This window comes from Myodes glareolus, chromosome 12 (genome assembly GCF_982192425.1).
Source record: "Myodes glareolus chromosome 12, mMyoGla1.1, whole genome shotgun sequence".
NCBI lineage: Eukaryota > Metazoa > Chordata > Mammalia > Rodentia > Cricetidae > Myodes > Myodes glareolus.
This window is the reverse complement of record NC_142037.1, coordinates 10,998,467-11,016,234: the sequence shown is the minus strand read 5'-3', so window position 1 is coordinate 11,016,234 and position 17,768 is coordinate 10,998,467. Positions and strand designations below refer to the sequence as shown.

The window sequence follows — 17,768 nt, the reverse complement described above, 5'->3', positions numbered from 1 at the left end:
ATTTGAATCTGCTCGTTGTTTGTTTGCAGTCAACAGCAGGTTGGTTCTTAAACATAAAACACAGTGCTGGCGGGAGGGGAGGTCTGACTGATTCTTCTTAGCATTTGGGAGGGACCTCCTTTGGTCGCGAGGGCTGGTGCAAGCAGAAGGCTTTTCAAATGCATTACCTGCTTCCTCCTCTCCAGCCACTTCCGCATACACAAGTTACTTGCTTCCGTTTCCTCCAAATGCTGCCATCAGAAAAAACTACCTTTTCCAAATAATGTATACATCCTGTTCGCATTGAGCATAAAACAATTTTAAAAAACACTTCTCCAAGTTACATGACTATTGGCAGGCAGTTGGAAGAAGCTCCAAGCAATTCCACATGTTTCTCAATATAATGGTGTACAACAGCTTTACACGTAATGTTAATTCTGTCTGAGATAAACCCTATCATCATCAGTTGCACAGCCAATCCCCCAAAATGTCGGGGTAGCCCTCCTTAGGGGTTTTGCAGGAGTAGACAGATGGTCTTCAGACTTTTATGCCCCACCAACCTAAGGGTGGAAATGGGGTTTCTGGGAGAATCAGGTTTATCACGGCCAGGGTGAGGGAGGATTAGAAAAGAAAAGCAGGTCCTTAGTGCTCTGTTCGTAGAGATGAGTATGCAGATGTCATGATCGGGGCATAAAGAAGGGCTGCTGTTCTCCTGATGGTTTAGGAGGAAGGCAAGGATGCAGGCACAGGTCAAGGACCAACAGAACACAGCGTCTTCGCATCCTGTTTTCTACTTCTATTTGTATGGGATGCCCGTCTTCTTTGTGTACGTCTTTTGCATGATTAAAACACACCTCTGCATGCAAGAGACCCCACCTAACATCAGTATACCTAGTTTGGGTTACAGCGTTGTCTTAATAACAATAGTGAGTTTCTCACCAGGTGTGAGGTTCTCGGTTTTGAACTTCCGTTTGCCCGACTGGCGGTTTCTGATTAATTGGAGATCGGCATTTGTGTGAGGCCTCTGCACTGCAGGTACTGGAATGGGACGAATTGGCAACCTGGCGACATCCATGACTCCGAAAGGAGTCGCTTCCCCATTCCAGAACTTGCTTCTGACCCTCTAGGCTGCGGCATCGGATCCCAAACCAAACCAGCTAACGTTCGTGGGGAAACGAGGCTGAGTGCCAATGAGTTTCTCAAGCTTCCGAGTCAGTACCCGGCTCTCAAAAGAGGGCTCGAACTCAGTGTATTCACTACCTAAGCACCTGGCTGTCCTTGAAATTCCCCAAGGGCAGGCACAGCTGGGCGCCCTGGTCCGAGGCGCTACAGGAGCCCTCAAGCCGAGCGACCAGCTTTCCCCAAGCTTCCGGGAGCAGCTGTCCTCTCCCAAGTCGCCTGCAGCGCGGCCCCCACCCCCACCCCCGGAACCCTGCAAAGCCAGTCATCCCCGGTCTCCTCCAGACCGACTTTCCGCAGTGCTAGCCCGAGGGACGCTGCTCGCCGGCCTCCGGTACGCTGAATACAAGTCGCTCGGACGCAGGACGCTTGCCTCCTAAATTGCTTTCCAAACCCCAAAATTGCCTTGACCCCTGAACTCCGCTAGGCTTAAAATATCCCAATGACACCCACCCCACTAGGTTCAGTAGCTGCGCGCGTGACAGGGCAGGGTCGCGCTCCCCCTGGCCCTGGCGGCGACTCCTCGTGCTCTCCAGGTCTGGCGACTGGATTGAAGGGACCTGCTAGTCTGGAGCGAAGTCCGGGACCTTGCAGGAGCCCCACGAAAAAGAAAGCCACCTGGCTAGGCCAGAACCTTCAACACCAGCAGGGCCGAAGGCAGCCCAGGAGCCCCCGCCCCAACTCTGATCTCCGGGCACAGCTGGGACGAGTTTCCTGGCAAGCTACTGTTGTTGGGAAGGACAGCCCTGAAGAAAGAGGGTCCGAGGCCTTCCGTGGACTGCCTCGACCAACTAGGGCACCAGGCTGTTTCTGGAAGTTGCGCCCGGCCTCCACAGCTGTTCTTTCCGGATATTTGAGTGGAGGGGTGGGTAGAGACACGCAGACACAGATGTGAGATTAGGAGCCAGGAGGAGTTGAGGAAACGACCATTTTCTAAACCTGGAGGTTTCGAAAGCCGGAACTTAATTAGCTTGATTGAATTTCTTTTTTTATCTACGAAGGGAACACTACCAAGGTGAAATCCAAAGGGCCAGGCATCTTTGTAAGAGGGAGTAAGGTTGGCTACAAACTTTGTAAAGCCAGTCTGTCCCCCACACCTCATCTCTGCCCTCCCAAATGAAGGTCGTATCGCCCGCTGACTTCCGATTAAGCGACTCCCTGACTCATTTGGAAGCGAGTCATTTCAGTACCAAATATCAAGCAGTATGGAACTTCATTAACTTCGTTAAACCCAGTCTTGATTAGGAGTGGCGATCAGAACTCCTAGCCAACGCTAGCTTCCCAGTCGCTCCCCTTTGCCTTTGATCGTGGGAAATCCTTTCTACTTTGGGACTTCATTCAGAGCAATTGAACTGTGTGGTCTCAGCTAAACGAAGCTGTGCAGAAGTGATGGAAAAATTGGTTTTAGAGACCTCCTTTCACTTCGTGTTCAGACCCTGAAGAAACCAAGTCATTGCTGAGCAGTCCTAAGCCTGCCAGATACTCATCCTGTTATTGCTAAGGTTTGCTGAAAACCAATGGCAATGTGAGGAATTGGTTGTTTAGAAGTTACTTTACTTTTGCACGGGAAAAAGCGCAGCATTAGAAACACACACACACACACACACACACACACACACACACACAAAACTAGATCTGGGAAACCTAAAGACCTTGGGGCCCCAATATCACTTCATGGAAGACTAGAGAAGATGCATCACCTCCAGGTCCAGGAGGATCTAGCCAGCCAGCTCTGCAGTCATGATGGCTGCAAAATACTGTTTTATTTAGCAGTAAAACGATTTTACTTGTTAGGCCAAGATTAGATGAGATTCAAGGATACAGGCGGTTATGGGAAATTAAATAACCAGAAAACAAAATGGTTGCAACAGCTAACCTTCATTTATAGAATTACAATCAAGAGTCATTGAATTTGGTCAAATTTAAGAACATAAGAAGTTTAAGATGAAACTGAATAGTTTTTTTTTTTCCTAACCCAAGGAGTACCACAATCATTGGCCATTTATCTTCTTTAGTAACTCCTACAATCAAAAAAGGGACGCTCCCCTTTCCCCAGCACACACACACACACACACACACACACACACACACACAAAAGCACTGACTGACCAGCATGCCTTATGTTCAACTACTGAAATTATAGGTTTTTAAAGTTTTCTGAAACTCTTTTGTTCAGAAATCATTTCTGCCTGAATTGCTTTCAGATTCTGATTACACTCATGTTTACCCCATCTTTTTTTTTTCAAGGAAAAAAATGTCCTTAGAGAACTGAAACAAGAAATTCTTACCATTCCCTTTTCTGAAATTCTCCAGTTTTCCCCTAAACACACAGGCACGCACAAACTAATCTATCTAAAAAACACCTCAACCAAGTGCCTAACCAATGACTCAAGCTCGCCAGGGAGGGAAGGGTGACTGGGAGCTGCCACTTCCGTGTGCAGCAATCCTGAGGGAAGTCAGCTCACAAACCCGTCGTTCCTAACTAGTACTAGTTCAGCCAAAGGAAAAGGAAAAGCGCAAGAAGCAAAGTCACTAATATCTGCTCTGCCTTCCAGTAAACACTTGGGAAGGTGAGGCTGAAGATAGGCTTTTCATTCATAAGCAATGGTATAAAATTACACTAGACCCAGTGTTGTGCTAGAACCATTTTTAATATAATTATACATATCTGCCAAATCCAGGGTGAAAGGGTTTATGCATATATAACTTCCAGTTAATATCTGCAAGCATAAATGACAATGATCTCGGTTTAAAATTCATCAGGGTCAGAGCAATTGATCAATGTCTTTTTACTGCCAGGCTTACCAACATTTAATTACGGACGAATCAGGGTCCTTTTGCTTCCCCTCGATCCTTGACCAGAGACAGCAGGGCAGCTCACCTCCAGCCAAAGGCAATCTTTCTAGAACAGTATTCGGTTGCTCTGAATTTTGCTTACAATTATAACCTATTTAATCACAGAAGAACCCCTGCATAGGTGGAGTTCAAGGTTGCATACAATAACAGGAGATCACAGTTTTGAAGTCTAGCACAGATTAAAAACCACAGATGTACCATTTATATAAGACACACACTGATTGTCTCTTAAACTACATATTGACTCCTTATGAACATTATTTTTTTTTTTAAATAAAGTAGTGCATCTAGGACAATCAGTCGCACAATTCACACAGCCCTGAAAAGGTTTTCAGTGCCAGCTACCAGTTGGTCATGAACCGTGAATGAGTTTGGGACACTGTCCATTTCTGAGATTCAACCAAGAATTGGCTAAAACACCTCTGCTTTGAAGGGTTGGCCTTCTCTCCCTTCCCTCATAACCTAGTTTGGTTTGATTTCTATTTTGAGTGATGTTTGGTTGCATGTGACTAGAATATATTTGATCAATCATTTGCAAATCAGAAAACCAATGATCTAGAGCTATGACAGAATCTTATGATTGGTTTGTCCATTTCAGGTTGCTGGTTGATAGGCCCGTCTAAGGCCCTTCAGTTTTCCTTCTATGCCTCTCGGGAACTTTGATCAGAAGTCTGAGCATCATCCCGTCTAACTCTTTTAACCAATGCCTGGCTAAAACTGGAATGTCCAGCCCAGCATATTTAAAAATCACCCACAAAAAATAGGTTCTACAGGTCTTCACAAAACCTGGAATTTCCATGAGGATGTCTGATCTTTATAATCCAAGCAGTCAGCATTGAAGTTAAGCTTCCAGGAGGCAGTTTGGTCCTTATAATCCAAGCAATCAGTGGTTGAGTTAAAACCCAAGCTTGAAGCTCCATATCCCTGGGTGGAAAGAGAAGCTGGGGACTGATTGAGATGGCTGGTAACTGCATTGGTACCCATGGGACTGAGTGTGGCCCCCGGTCCAGGAAGCTGGTGATGCATAGGGGTCAAATAAGATCCACAGTCCATGCCCCCAAAGTAGGAAGTTGAGCCAGCATATCCTTGACTATAACCTGAAGCCTGAGTATAGGTCATAGGATAGGACCTTTGCATGCAGGAGGAGGAGGTGGACAAGGGGTCTGACAGTGGGGAGATGGAAGCCGGGCTCCAGATAGACACAGGAGCACTGCTGCTGGCAATGGTTGGGACTGAGGTACTAGAGGGGGGAGTGAACTGGCCACTGGTTCCACTCTCAGAACTCACTTCCCGAGCTGGAGAGGTCTTCTTTTTGGCAGGTCTCACTTTGTTTTGACCTCCATTCTGTTGTTGCTGCTGTTGTTGGCGGCACTTAGCTCTTCGGTTCTTAAACCATACCTTGAAAGGGAAAGAAACTTCTTTAATGTGATCATAAAAACTCCATAAGGTCAAGAGTGGTCCTAGATTGCATGGCCAAATGATCAGACAATTTCCTTTGCTGTTAGAGACCACTGATTCACAAGCTTCTTCCACCTTCATCTCCCCATTTGTGGGAAAGTCCACCTTACACATAGTTCATCATCATTTAAGATAATCACTCTTAACTGTGAGCTAAAACTTCTCTACCTTGCTTCCCTATTTCACCTCTTCTACACAGAGAGAAGAGAGACCTAATTTTATCTTGGAATGACCTCAAAATAGACAATTATCTGTGTTTTTTAGAAGGACGCAGTCTGGTGCTACATGCCACCAAGAACAAACTTAGTTCAAACAGTGTACATTGCACCGTCCAGGAAGCAACAGCTAACAGGAAGGCTGGCTCCATGACCTAACATTTTGTCTCTCCTAGATGCATAAAAGAAATCTCCAAGAAGACATGCTCCTGGGGAGAGGAGATCTGAGCCAGTGTCTGCTGAAAGACACTTTGTACTGAATGAAAGGACTTGTGTGGCTTCTGCTTTGAACTCAAAGACAGGCCTCAAAACGGGTGTTCAAGACTCAAGGCTGTGCCTTCACCGTCACGGCCGGCACACTGTTCGCTACACCGACTCACTGATTTGTAAACCTGAAAAACTCTGCCACTCTGAAAATTCCCTTTACCGCCCTTGTGCATCCTCTGCGAGGCAGGAACTTATGACAGAAACTGCTGGCATTTGACTTAGCTAAAGGTCCTAGAGGGGGAGGGGGGCAAACAGGGTCTCTTCAGAGAACTGGTTGTCCTGGAACTTGCTCTGTAGACCAAGCTAGCCTGGAACTCAAAGAAATCCATTTGTCTATCTCCCTAGTGCTGGGATTAAAAGCGTGACACTGGCTCCAGGTCCTTGCTCACTCTCTTGAAGGGGTTCTCCATTTGCACGTTGTTGTAACTGCAGTGCCCCCAAGGCCAAGCTCAGCACCACTAATCACCCTGAGTCAGTTTGTTTTCAGGGAGGGCTTTGGGTCAAGAATTACAAGTGCTAAATTTTTTTCCAACCCACTTTGAAAAATCCTGTTTTCTGCTTTGTAGTTCACAGTGATGTCTGACACTTTCAAAAACATGTCCTACCCAAAGGAGAGTGTCCTGTGTGTGTAGATGAGGTGCCAAACACCAAAGAGTTCCATATGGGACTTACTCTCCAGTCAAGAGGGAGTTGATTTTTCTCCCTTTCAGGGTAAAATGTGGAGGGAGCTAGAGCAAGGAAGGGGCATATCTTTCCAGATATTGAGAATATAAAATTCTATCTGTTAATTGACAGAGCTTAGAAACTGTCCTGCCCTCAGTAAGCCAACCCCACACACATTTATTACGTCACCTTATTTGGTAAAGGCTCAATTTCTGCTTCTGTCACCAGAGCAGGTTTGGCCATGAGAACATCATTTGCTAGTTTTTCCATGTACTGAAAAACTTTTTTTTTTTTGGACTGTCAAGGAGCTGTACTCCACGACCGTTTCCCACACAAAGTTCACGAAGAGGATGTCCACAAGGACCACATGAGTATCCTTGAAATTTGCCCTTGACTGGACCTGGAACTTCAGGGGACTCTGAACCCCAATGGTTCTAGGACTTGGTGTTTGCAGCTGAATTTGCTACTCTTACCTTGCAACCAGGCCAGAAGACCCTGGTTAACAGAAAGCAAAAGGAGAATGGTTCCCTAGCTCCTGAATGTGTGTAGCACTTCAGGACTCCTTTGGTTCAAGACAAGTCAGTATACACCAAACTTCAGAGAGGGCAGGCTCAGGAAAGTCAGCGCGTCTGCATCTGCCCTACCTGTACCCTGGACTCGGGCAAGTTGATTTTCAGCGCCACCTCTTCTCGCATGAAGATGTCTGGGTACCGGGTCTTCGCAAATAGAGCTTCCAAAACGTCAAGCTGTGCCCTGGTGAATGTAGTCCTCTCCCGCCGCTGTTTCCGGGGGGTGGCTGCAGGACAAGAAGCCCAGGGCCCTTTAGGGTGGGGGAGCAGTTTCTCAGTCACAGCACTTTTGCCTGGGTCACGACTCCCACACCTCCACCTCCCACCGCATTCCTACCGAGGACCCCCCCACCCCCAGCCCCGAGCCTCGCCGCACACTGCACCCCCGCAGACTACGGAGCATCGCTTGGAGAGCTAGCAAAATAAACTGAGTAAGGCAATCCCCACTCCCACGCCCGATTCTGGAAACAAACAAGAAACAACCACCAGAGCATACTATCAACAGAAACGGCTGTCTAATAAAGTTAGAGGCTCTGCAAGGACCAGCGGCTGGAAATGACGCAGAAATAGTGGAGCCAGTTCCCACGGTATTTTAGCGCCGCAAGGACCTTTGTTCATGCATCTTTAAAATGCGACAATAGTTCAGTCTTTTGAGTATTTGGTGCGGGGTGATGTGCTCGGGAAAGAAAGTGCCTAGCACCTGGAGGGAGGCCACACCTCTAAGGATTAAAGGGAGGGGGCCTGGAGGTACCGGAAGCCCCTGGCAAGGCCTGGAGAACTGTAGAGGACAGTAGGGGAGAAAATTCGGTTGCTCCCAGGGCGGTACTAGCTAGGAACTGGGCGTGCAGAGTAGGCAAGAGAATGCTCAAGTGACAAGGTCAACAACCTTCCACGACCCTGTCCAATGAGTGTTCCCAAGCCACTCTAATTAAGAAAGGAGAAGTGAGGTTTTCTGTGACTGCTTCGGACCCCAGACTCGTCTCTTTCCAGCCTCTGGTTCCCTCCCGGGTCAGCAAATGCCCGGTAGCTCTCGGCTGCTTCGTGACAAGGAAAACAGAGTGGAGCTTGAGTGAGGACAGTGAGCCCTCTAACTTCGGAGCTCTTGAAAGGCGAGCGTGGGGAAGGGCGTCGAGAATGCCGCGGGACTCACTTACCCGGGTACCCCACGGAGGGATGCAGCAAGTCCATACCCGAAGTGGTCAGACTCAGCCCATTGACTGCGTAAGGCGGTTGCTTTAGATAAGACATCATGCTAAGGTTGTTTGGAGGTGCAAAGTCGGCCCAAATTGGGGGGACCCAGCCGGACGGTCTCGATTCGCCTGGAGTGGACAGGGTCAGGGTCCTTGGTGGGTGGGTTTGAAGCGATGGAACTGAGGGCAAAGCAAACAAACAGAGGTGCTGGTTTACTGCTTGTGGGTGAGCAGCTTCCTCGACGTTCCATCACTAACTAAAAGGAGCCAGGGCGACGCTAGACACTGGCTTTAAAAGGAGTTGCAGATGCGCCCCCCCGCCGTCCTCCCAGCCCCCAGCAACTCCAAAACTAGAGGGGATGGAGCGAGACCAGATAAACCTGTCTTCCCCACCCCCACCCTAAACTTAGAAAAAAAAAAAACCGACCCGAGGAAAGCAATTACAATCTGCCTTCCCCAAGAACAAAACCCCAAGCCTCCAAATGCACACATTACATTCCTATCCCAACATTTGCATAGGACTCATTGGCTGGCACTAGCTAATTGTCTCAAACAAAACTTGATTGGGGCCATTTGCAGAGACAAAGAACTCTTTGGCTAAATAAATAATGCTGATAACAAAGACCATTGGTGAGAAACAAAGAAACAATTCAAGAAATCTACCTCTTCCCAGACCGTTGCCTTTCCCTGGCAGAGATTTTTAATCATCTTAGCTGTTTTTTTATTACCACTTTCAACTGCTGTGAACCTAAAATGTAAATGCATTTAACATTTAAAATACCAACTTACTGAACAACAAACTTGAGAAAACTGCCCAACCATTATGATTCCACATTTGAAGTCATTTCCAGTAATCATTTTCACCTAATTAGTAGTCTGGATAATTAGATTTTGAGGTAAGTAACAGATTTATTAGGGTTTTGTAGGACCTTGATTATATGTGTCTAAAGAACTATAGCTAAACAAACAAGTATTTAACTTTTAAGTGACACCCATCAAATATTTAATTTAAACATACTGGGGGGGGAAAAGTCTTCAGGCTTGGAATGGGGCTTGCCAGAAATGTTGAAGTTAGAATCCCACCAATCAGAAAAACGGTAGGCCTTCACATCTTGCAAGTGGGAAGGGATACATTGGTAGAGCAAGCTGCTTCCATGTTGATTTTGATAAGGAGTTGCAGATCCTGGGGGAGGCAGATTTTAGGGGATTTGGGGTTCTCAGAGGCTGCACCAGATTCCTGCTAAAAGGAGCCACCTTACCCACATTTTAGGTTCAAAATAGATAAACATTCAAATCCTATGAAACTAATAGGATTTCTCTCTACCTTCCAAATTTCCTATAATTACACATGTAAAAGATCTTGGAAGAAAAGGAAAAGTTATTTATGTTCCTTTGCTGAGTCCCCTCCCCCAGAGTTATGTTAATATAGGCAGGTAGCATCCAAGCCTGGCTTTTATTTTCCTAAAATTCGGCACCTATTTTACCAAAATCTCTGCTCAAAAACTTTGACACTCTTAGAAACTTCCTCAAAATGGCGGCTACAAGATTGTGAGTTATCTTTCACCTTCATAATGAAATTCTATTAATGAATTTAAGAACGGTAGATTTTCATATTTACCTCGCTTAACAGACCAAGGCAAAAGTTTCTCAAATGGAAGTCAACAACTGCGACTTCTTCCTGATTTAAATTCAGAACACAAGTCACGTTTTCCCACCCAAAAAATATGATTTCTTAAATGTCCACCTTAAAGAACTGGATTATTACTAGTACAGCTAATTGCTCAAAAACCAACAAACAAACAAAAAAAAACCCACAAACCACTATTTCTCCTCCCAAATTCCAGCCAGTTCTTTGGGGCTGTGAAAGTAACACTATTTAAAAACACAGTCATTGCTAATTTAGACGGTCTCTACTCTAAAGTGGAGTTCTTTGAAAATATATCCTTACCCCCTTGAAAAAGTTATGAACCAAAAGTATAGGAACCAAAAATCTTATCTGATTCTGATGTTAAGATGAGGAAATGTATTTACCGGCCTAGCTCTCACCCAATTAGAAATGCCTAAACACATCTTTTGATAAACGCCTATGTTCCACCATAAATGAGATCCTTCTTGGAGAGTCAAAATGGTTCACGATCTCAGGGTAACCTGTTCTCACTTTTCCTCCTGGGGGGAAAAAAGGGAGAGAAAACCCAAACCGTGGGGACTTCTCCACAGCCAACCTAGATAATAAACACTGACGGAACAAGACGGCTGCGGGCCCTTCCATCCAACTTTCAGTCCGGTAAGGATTCCACCCGGCTTCCTCTCCACGCACAGTGCAGAGGGGTGGGGGTGGGGACGCCATTCTAAGATTTAAGACTTAATGTGACCACGAGGCGAGGTGGCTTCTGAGAGCGCATACCTAGGAGGAAACGGCGGTAGCGTGGCGAGTCCCCGAGTGCCCTCACCTCCAAGCGACTGGGTCCGGCGTCCCTGCCCTGCAGCCCCGCAGATCAGCAGCCCTGACGCCCAGGGTCCCTCTCCACTGCCTGCGCCGGCCTGCGCAGCCTTATATCTAACGGTCAATTCGTGCAATCTGTCGCTTCCCCCTCCACACTCCCCCTCCTTAGTGTTTTTTTTTCTTCCAAGAAGCCCATCTACCAGTTGCTGTTCCTCGCTCAATAATAATTACCTCGTCCGAGAATTAATTATAATAAATGTTTTCTTGATAAACTAACGAGATAATCCGAGGGGCACACGTCCCTTAATTACAGGCGGTCGTGCTCAGCTCTGCTTCTCGTCCTGGCTGATTAATTTTCTGCATGATGTAGAGGAAACAAAACTACGTACACTGGTGATTGGCCTGCGGCAGGGAAGAGGACCGAGAACTGGGGGGGGGGGGGGGGGGGGGAGAAAAGAGGTACGCGGGCATTTGGAAAACAGCCGGCGCTTGCCTCTGCCGGGTTAACTCGAGTGAAAGTTTCTGGCCTCGGGGAATCAACTACTTCACCGTCCGCGAGGGAAGAAGAAAGAGGTGTGCCAAAATGGTTGGTCTTGGTTATTAATTACAGTTCGGAGAAGCCCGGATGCTAGGTCTGTGGAAGGAGAGGCCTGGATGTCTACCTTACTTTAGGGAAGGAGTTTGCTCAACTCCACTCTTGTGCTAATAACTTTCGGTGATCAGAAAAAGACTCGAAGTGAGCCGGCGAAATCCTGACCCATTCCCAAAGCTCTGGGATGGAGGACACAGTTTCAAGGGAGGAGCAGCTCCTCTCCGGGTCCCTTCCCCAAGTGGTGTGCCACCGCAGGTCCACGCGCCTGGGCCTTCTATGTGCGCACACTGCTTTTCTCTCTAAAGGACGTGTCCGGAGCGGGGCTCTAGGGTTTCCAGAAAAAAGTGTCGCGAAATCGGGCCTTAGTTTTCAATAGTCACTTGAACGCATCAACACCGCCACTTCTTCGGAGTTTGCCTCGCGACCCGTCATCGGCCAGGCTGGGTGTTAGTGGGGACCTTCTAATGGTTCTTCTTAGGCAGGCCGAGAGCAGAAGCCGGCCTTGACCCAGGACCCACTATTGTTCCCGAGCCTGAGAAGGCACTAAGCGCTCAGCGGCCCACGACGCTACCCGAAACCCAGAACGACCGAGGAGCCCAGAACTCGGAGGAGGAATTTCGGTCTTGCTGACTGGGAGCAGTCAGGCGCTCACCCCCACTTTTGATCGTCCTAGGTGCGCGCAGAGACTGCGACGCGCGTGCCCTGAACTACCCCCGGCAAAGTCGCATCTAAAACCCTAACTAGTGGCCTCGGCCTGGTGATCTGTCCTGGGCACAACGACCACAGTGTGCAGTGCCAAGGGTGGGGAAGCTGCGCCCTGAGGAATGGGGAGGGAGTGATGAAAGGATTGAAGAACCCCAGAAGCTTTAAGAGGCGCCGAGCCGAGCTGCTCTAGGCTAGAGGAAGAGGGGACCGAAAAGGGAGCTCAGGCAGCGCGGGAGTAACCGGACGCCCGCGCTCCCGCCTCCTCGGTTATCCGCTCGGATTTCGGCTCCGGCAGCTGACTGGGTGCTCAAGAGGCTACCCGCGCGGTCCCAGTCGACTGACCGAGGAGTCAGCCTTCCAGCTCACCGGCCTTCGGAAGCGCTCACATTATTAGCGTTGCTTGAATTTACCAATCTAGGTACGTGCACAAGTATCATTTTGTCGCAGACTCTAAAAAACGTCCTTGGTATCAGACCTAAGGACTCCAGCTAGCCTAGGGGCCAAAATACAAAGCTCGCGAGGAGAATCCATGAATAGCGTGTTCATAAGAACGAAACCCCTCCCCAACACCCCAGATTAGACTCGTAGGATTTCCACGACGTTCCGCCGCAGCGGTGACCCCCAGAAGCACGCGCTCTCGCTCCCTCCCACTCCCCCCGCCTCTTCTACAGATCCTTAAATTTTCCTGATGGCCATAATTTCGCCCAAAATTCTAGAAAAAAAAATACATCAGCTAGAGAGGAACTCAACATCCTCAGAGTTGCACGAGAACGTCTATTGGAGGTGCGGGAAGTCACTGCAGACTGGGGAACACAAAGATATCGCCATAGACAAGACAGACGGACACTTACCTTACAGCCGCATTGGAGGTTAGAAAAGAAAAAAAAATCAAATTATCCTTCAAAATTCCAAATAGCCAGCTATCCTAAAAGAAATCAAGAGTATTCAGTTAAAAACCCTGTAGTCTTCACCCTTCCATAAAAAGTCAAACATAAGCAAAAAAAAAAAAAGCACTCCTTTTTTTTTTTAGAGAAGGGAAAATGAGAATTGTAAATAAGCGTGTGTCCGTCTACTATACGTACAAAGTAGACGTGGCGACCGAGCTGCTCTAGCGATTTTTATTTTTAATAACAGTGGAGGCTGAGTTGGAGCTGAGGAAGGTTCTGCTCTCAGGGAGATTTGCTGAGAAAGCGCCTCTCTGGCAACTTTTTGACGCAAACTCTCCAACCAATGGCAGGGAGAGAATGATTGACACATCTAAGCCAGAGGGAAAATAATAAAAACACACAACAGGGGGAGGAAAACAGGCCGCTGCTGCACGGGGGGAAGAGCAGGCAACAAATCCAGGCCTCCGACACTACCAGAATGTTCTTAAAAACACTGGACTGCCCTTAAAATATACGTTATGGGCCGGAGCATGTGAACTAATTGTATAATTAGAATGACGGACAGGAAGGCCTTCCCCTCCGGTCTTTTCTTCTTCCTTTACACCTCTTTCTTGTCCTCTTTTTTCGTTTTTATTTTAGGGAAAGGACAGCAAAACCACGTAAGACAGGAATATAAAAAGATTTAAATCAAAACTGGAAAAGGGTGGGAGGGGAGGTAACCGGTTTTCGACTCTAACATTAGCATGAATATGTGGGTCGGAGGCAGGTTCACTCAAACCCAGGCTGACGCTTAAAAATACGACTACGTCCCTTTAAACAGGGCTGGACGGCGCCGAGAGAAAAGCCTGGAGGAAGGAAGCCCGGACTGAGGTTTACAGTGAAGACAGAGATAAATCCACAAGGCTGTGAACTAGTTATTTGAAAACCTCACTATTCCTCGCTGTTCTTAAACCCCTTACGAATAATTCCCGGTCTCGGAGCTCTGGGTTTTCGCGCGTGATTTTTCAATTTGAGAAGCCCAGAGCAAGATGGAAAAAAAAAAAATCGCTAACTCCCAAATCTAGCCCCAAGGCTGGTTGTGGGCCAAGGAGGGGCTATTTCAAATCTCTCGGGTGTGAATGTTGGGTGGCAAAAGCCCCCAGTGGAAACAGTTTCTGCATAAGAACAAATTCCTGCTGTTGCTGGACCTGGAGCTATCAGGGATGGAGACGCCCCAGCCTGAGGCTCAAAATCCGGAGCTCGGAGTCGTCAGAACCAGGAAACCAGCTCAGCTTGTCAGGTCCGCACCCAGAACCCGACAGCTTTCACTAGCATCTGAGTTTTCTAGAAGTGCAGAAGGAGATTGGACAGAGTATTAGGGGATGGGGGCAAATGCCACTGCTGAGAGTGTGTGAATGGAGGGCAGGCGGGGGAGTGATGGGAGAGAGCAGGTTTCCCTCACAACTCCCAACGCTGAAGGGAAAAGAAAAAAAAAAAAAAACACCAAAACCCCCACCACCCCCTTACTACCTCAATCACCGCCGACACCACTGCTAGTGGGCCCAAAGAAACAGCTCGTTGCCTTTAATTTGGGGACCTATGTTAATGAAGTCGGTAATTAATTCGTCGCTTTGTTGTCGGTTCTTATACTGTACGTGTAATCAAATGTGGCCGTCCTTGGGATTTACAGCAATTAGCGAATTACGGGAGTGCGCACGAGGCGGCAAGCTCTCGCAGCCCGGCTAGGCTCGACTCCGGCTCGGCCTGGGGCTGGTCACTCCGCTGCCGCAGCAGACTTGCAGGTGTGTCCCGGCGGCTCCACGAACCCTGGAGCGCCCCCGGGCCCGTCCAGCCCTTCCTGGCTCCTCCGCAGCAGGTCCATTCCGAAGAAAACTCCTGGCTGTCGCGTACCCTGGAGCCACGACTTTGTGGGGGCCTAGGCTGGGGGTGGGGTGGGGGGTGAGTACGGACCTTTCCCTGTTACCCCGCCCCCATTGTGCTGAAACACCTGGCGTCTGTCCCTAAGGCCTTTCATGGGGGGGGGGGGGTCCCAGGCGGTCTTCCCGCGTGGCGCGGGCTGTGGAAAGGCAGGTCCTAGCTCTCTATCCCAGCCTCAGTGCTTTGGATGACGGAAGGGCATGTTCACAAGAATCTCTTGGAGAAGAGTTTCTTTCTCACCCGAGAAAAGAGTTCTTCCCAGTTTGATCATAACGATGTTGAAAGCATCAAAGGACGGAAAAAAAATAAAAGAACCTTGTGAATGAGGTGGACCAAGGCCTCGGGGACCGTGGAGGTGGCGTACGATAAAGAAATAGGGAGAGGACTTGTGAGTCTCTCCAAGTGAAAAAAAACCGGAGAGGCATCCATTTGCAGTAGAAGTCCAGATACTAAAAACACCTCAAGTTTCAAGTAAAGGTTTTGGGCTGTCGCCCGAGACGACCCAAAGCAGCCGAACCTCCCTGAAAATTCCCGAGTGTTGTCGCCAGCGGAGGATTTCTGCTGGATGCGGCGTGGGAGGGCTTTCCCCTTCAGCGACTGCCAGCACACAGCCCCCGCTCTTCCCTTGCCCTCTAGTCTAATAACTTTGCAGAAATACAGGGCCAATAAACCACCAGTTGGAAATGGACAGTGTTAAATAAACAAGGGTCTCTTTAAAATTCTCATCCACTTCAGATGTCTAAAGTAAGATTGTGATGATTTTGTCACGGTTTGGTAAATTTACCCCTTTAAGAGGCTTTCATAAATCCCAGAACACACCTTCAGCCAGATTTGAATATAGATTTAGGTTTTAAAACCCCGAAGCTGGAAACACCGCTTTATCAAAGAGAATTTCCCTTTAGCTTAGCAATGTGCTGCAGCTCTCAAAAGACTGGATCTGGAAGAGAAAGAGACAGAGGAGGAGAGCCAGAGCGAGAGATGGAGACAAGGGAGGGAAGGGGAAAAAGACTTTTCTGTTTCTTTCTAGAGGAATTCTGCCCAGACTCTCCAGCAGTTGGTCGCAGGCAAGCTTTCTCCTGTGTCGCCTGGAAAAGTTGCGAAATTGCTCTTCACCTGTAAGAACACGCTTTTTATCTTCCAGTCTCTTCTTGTCAATTTGGAAATTGCAGACAGCCCGGCTCAGGTACCGTTTCCACAAACTCTATTCTAGGTCAGGACAAAAGCCACTGGCTTTGGGGGAGGGGGGGTGGGCTGTTTCACAGAAAACCTTAGAAGCTTGATGGGAGAGAAAGACTCCTTGGAAGGAAACGTCTCTTGATGTTCAGTAAGTTCTTGAGCCTCCAATATACTTACTATTCATTGTATTTCCTTTATCCAGAGTCTAACTTTTCTCCCGTTTAAAAAAGCAAAAAAACAAAAGGTTTGCCTATGAATCTGACTTAATGGTGGCATGCTTTGTATTTTCAGTAATTCTCATTAACAAGTGGGTGGGTTTTAATTGCCATGTGTACAATTACCTTGCTAGACAGATGCGATACAAGGGTTCAGAAGCCAAATGGAAAAGAAGCTATGCGCGGGGAATTAAATCATTTGTCGAGGCTTGTATGCACTTACCAGATTACGGCTGATATTCAGGTTTTGAAATCTGGATTTATGTATATCACCAACTGGGCTTGTTTTTCTTCATTCAAAAAATGCCAGACTAGTTTAAAATATTCCAAACTTTCCTCCAAGTTTATTAACTATGGAGTGGGTGGGGGAGGGGAAGAGAAGCCATCTCTGGAGCCTTCCCGGCTAATTAAAAAAGAAACCCCACATCCCACAAGAGCACAGTCGGAGGGGGGCAGCTAGACTCCCTGAACATCAACTTCCGAAATATAAAGATTAATTTCAAATCTTTTCAGCAATTCAGTGGACAGTTGGAAGAGGGCCACACACCCCGTGTTTTGCCGGAGAAACATCACCATGAAAAAGAAGTGATTCTTCACTAGCTTTTTAGATGTGACTTTATTTTAAAACTTGCCAAACTTAATTCTGATTTTTTTTAAAAAACAGGATTTAAGATTGGCAATGTGGGCAGGGTGGGGGTCATTCAGTCCCTGTACTTAGGTTGCTTCAGAAAAGATGATAAAGGAAAAAGAAATGACTTCAAAGATAGAATTGTGTGTGCAGTTGATAAAAGAGCAGAAGCCAAACTCCAAATGCAAAAAATGAAAAAGGAAGAAAGAAGAAAAGAGTGCCATGTTGTTCCAGAATGTAACGGATTAAGATTGTGTGGCAAATGGGAGGTGTGGGCTGGGAGACATTTATGAGCTGAGTGTGAGCTAGGAGCTATGCGCCTGTCCAGGGAGTTTGAGGACCAAGGGTAGGGTGTGTTCAGGGCAGGGTTAGGGTGAGGGAGAGTAAAGGCTTGTGTGAGTGTGGGAGATTGTGTGTGTGTGTGTGTGTGTGTGTGTGTGATGTGAATAAATTGATAAAGGATGGTGGCAGTCAGTTTACATAATTTTCATCTGCTAGTCTTAAAGTTTCCTTGAAATCAGTTCCACTGCAGGCAGCAGTCTTGAGCTATAGAGCCAATGCAGAATAACCATTCCACTCCAATATATTGCCTGTTTGCAAACTTCATTTAAAACTGGGCGAAAAAAGACCCAGGACTGGTTTTGTAAGAAAGGAGAAAAAGAAGAAAAGAAAACCACAGTGAAGCCTTAAACTAGTTTGGATAAAACTCTAATCTTTTATTTGTAACCTTTTTCAAGCTTTATTTCCCTATATGAAAAGCTCCTTTTATATGGGCCATGGCAGACTTTTTCTTTGGATTTTTAATTAGAGCCCATCAATTGTAGCCATA

At 47.3% G+C, this 17,768-nt stretch overlaps 1 protein-coding gene across 1 annotated transcript; it reads right to left on the bottom strand.

Moving 5' to 3' along the window:
* Positions 1 to 3,832: 3,832 nt before the first annotated feature.
* Otx2 (orthodenticle homeobox 2) lies at positions 3,833 to 13,101 on the bottom strand. The gene is made up of 4 exons (XM_048430010.3): positions 12,968 to 13,101; positions 8,341 to 8,556; positions 7,262 to 7,413; positions 3,833 to 5,412 (listed from the first exon to the last, which is right to left on the bottom strand). The coding sequence occupies exons 2-4, from the start codon at positions 8,435 to 8,437 to the stop codon at positions 4,792 to 4,794; spliced, it is 870 nt and encodes a 289-aa protein (XP_048285967.1). The 5' UTR covers positions 8,438 to 8,556; positions 12,968 to 13,101; the 3' UTR covers positions 3,833 to 4,791.
* Between the last annotated feature and the right edge of the window lie 4,667 nt (positions 13,102 to 17,768).

What these genes read in the sequence shown, in the direction of transcription:
- Otx2 (XM_048430010.3), bottom strand. Translation starts at nt 8,437, where the DNA reads ATGATGTCTTATCTAAAGCAACCGCCTTACGCAGTCAATGGGCTGAGT. An exon ending in TCCCTCCGTGGGGTACCCGG is followed by an intron (nt 7,414 to 8,340) that starts GTAAGTGAGTCC and finishes CTTGTCCTGCAG; the next exon opens with CCACCCCCCGGAAACAGCGG. An exon ending in TGCCCGAGTCCAGGGTACAG is followed by an intron (nt 5,413 to 7,261) that starts GTAGGGCAGATG and finishes TTCCCTTTCAAG; the next exon opens with GTATGGTTTAAGAACCGAAG.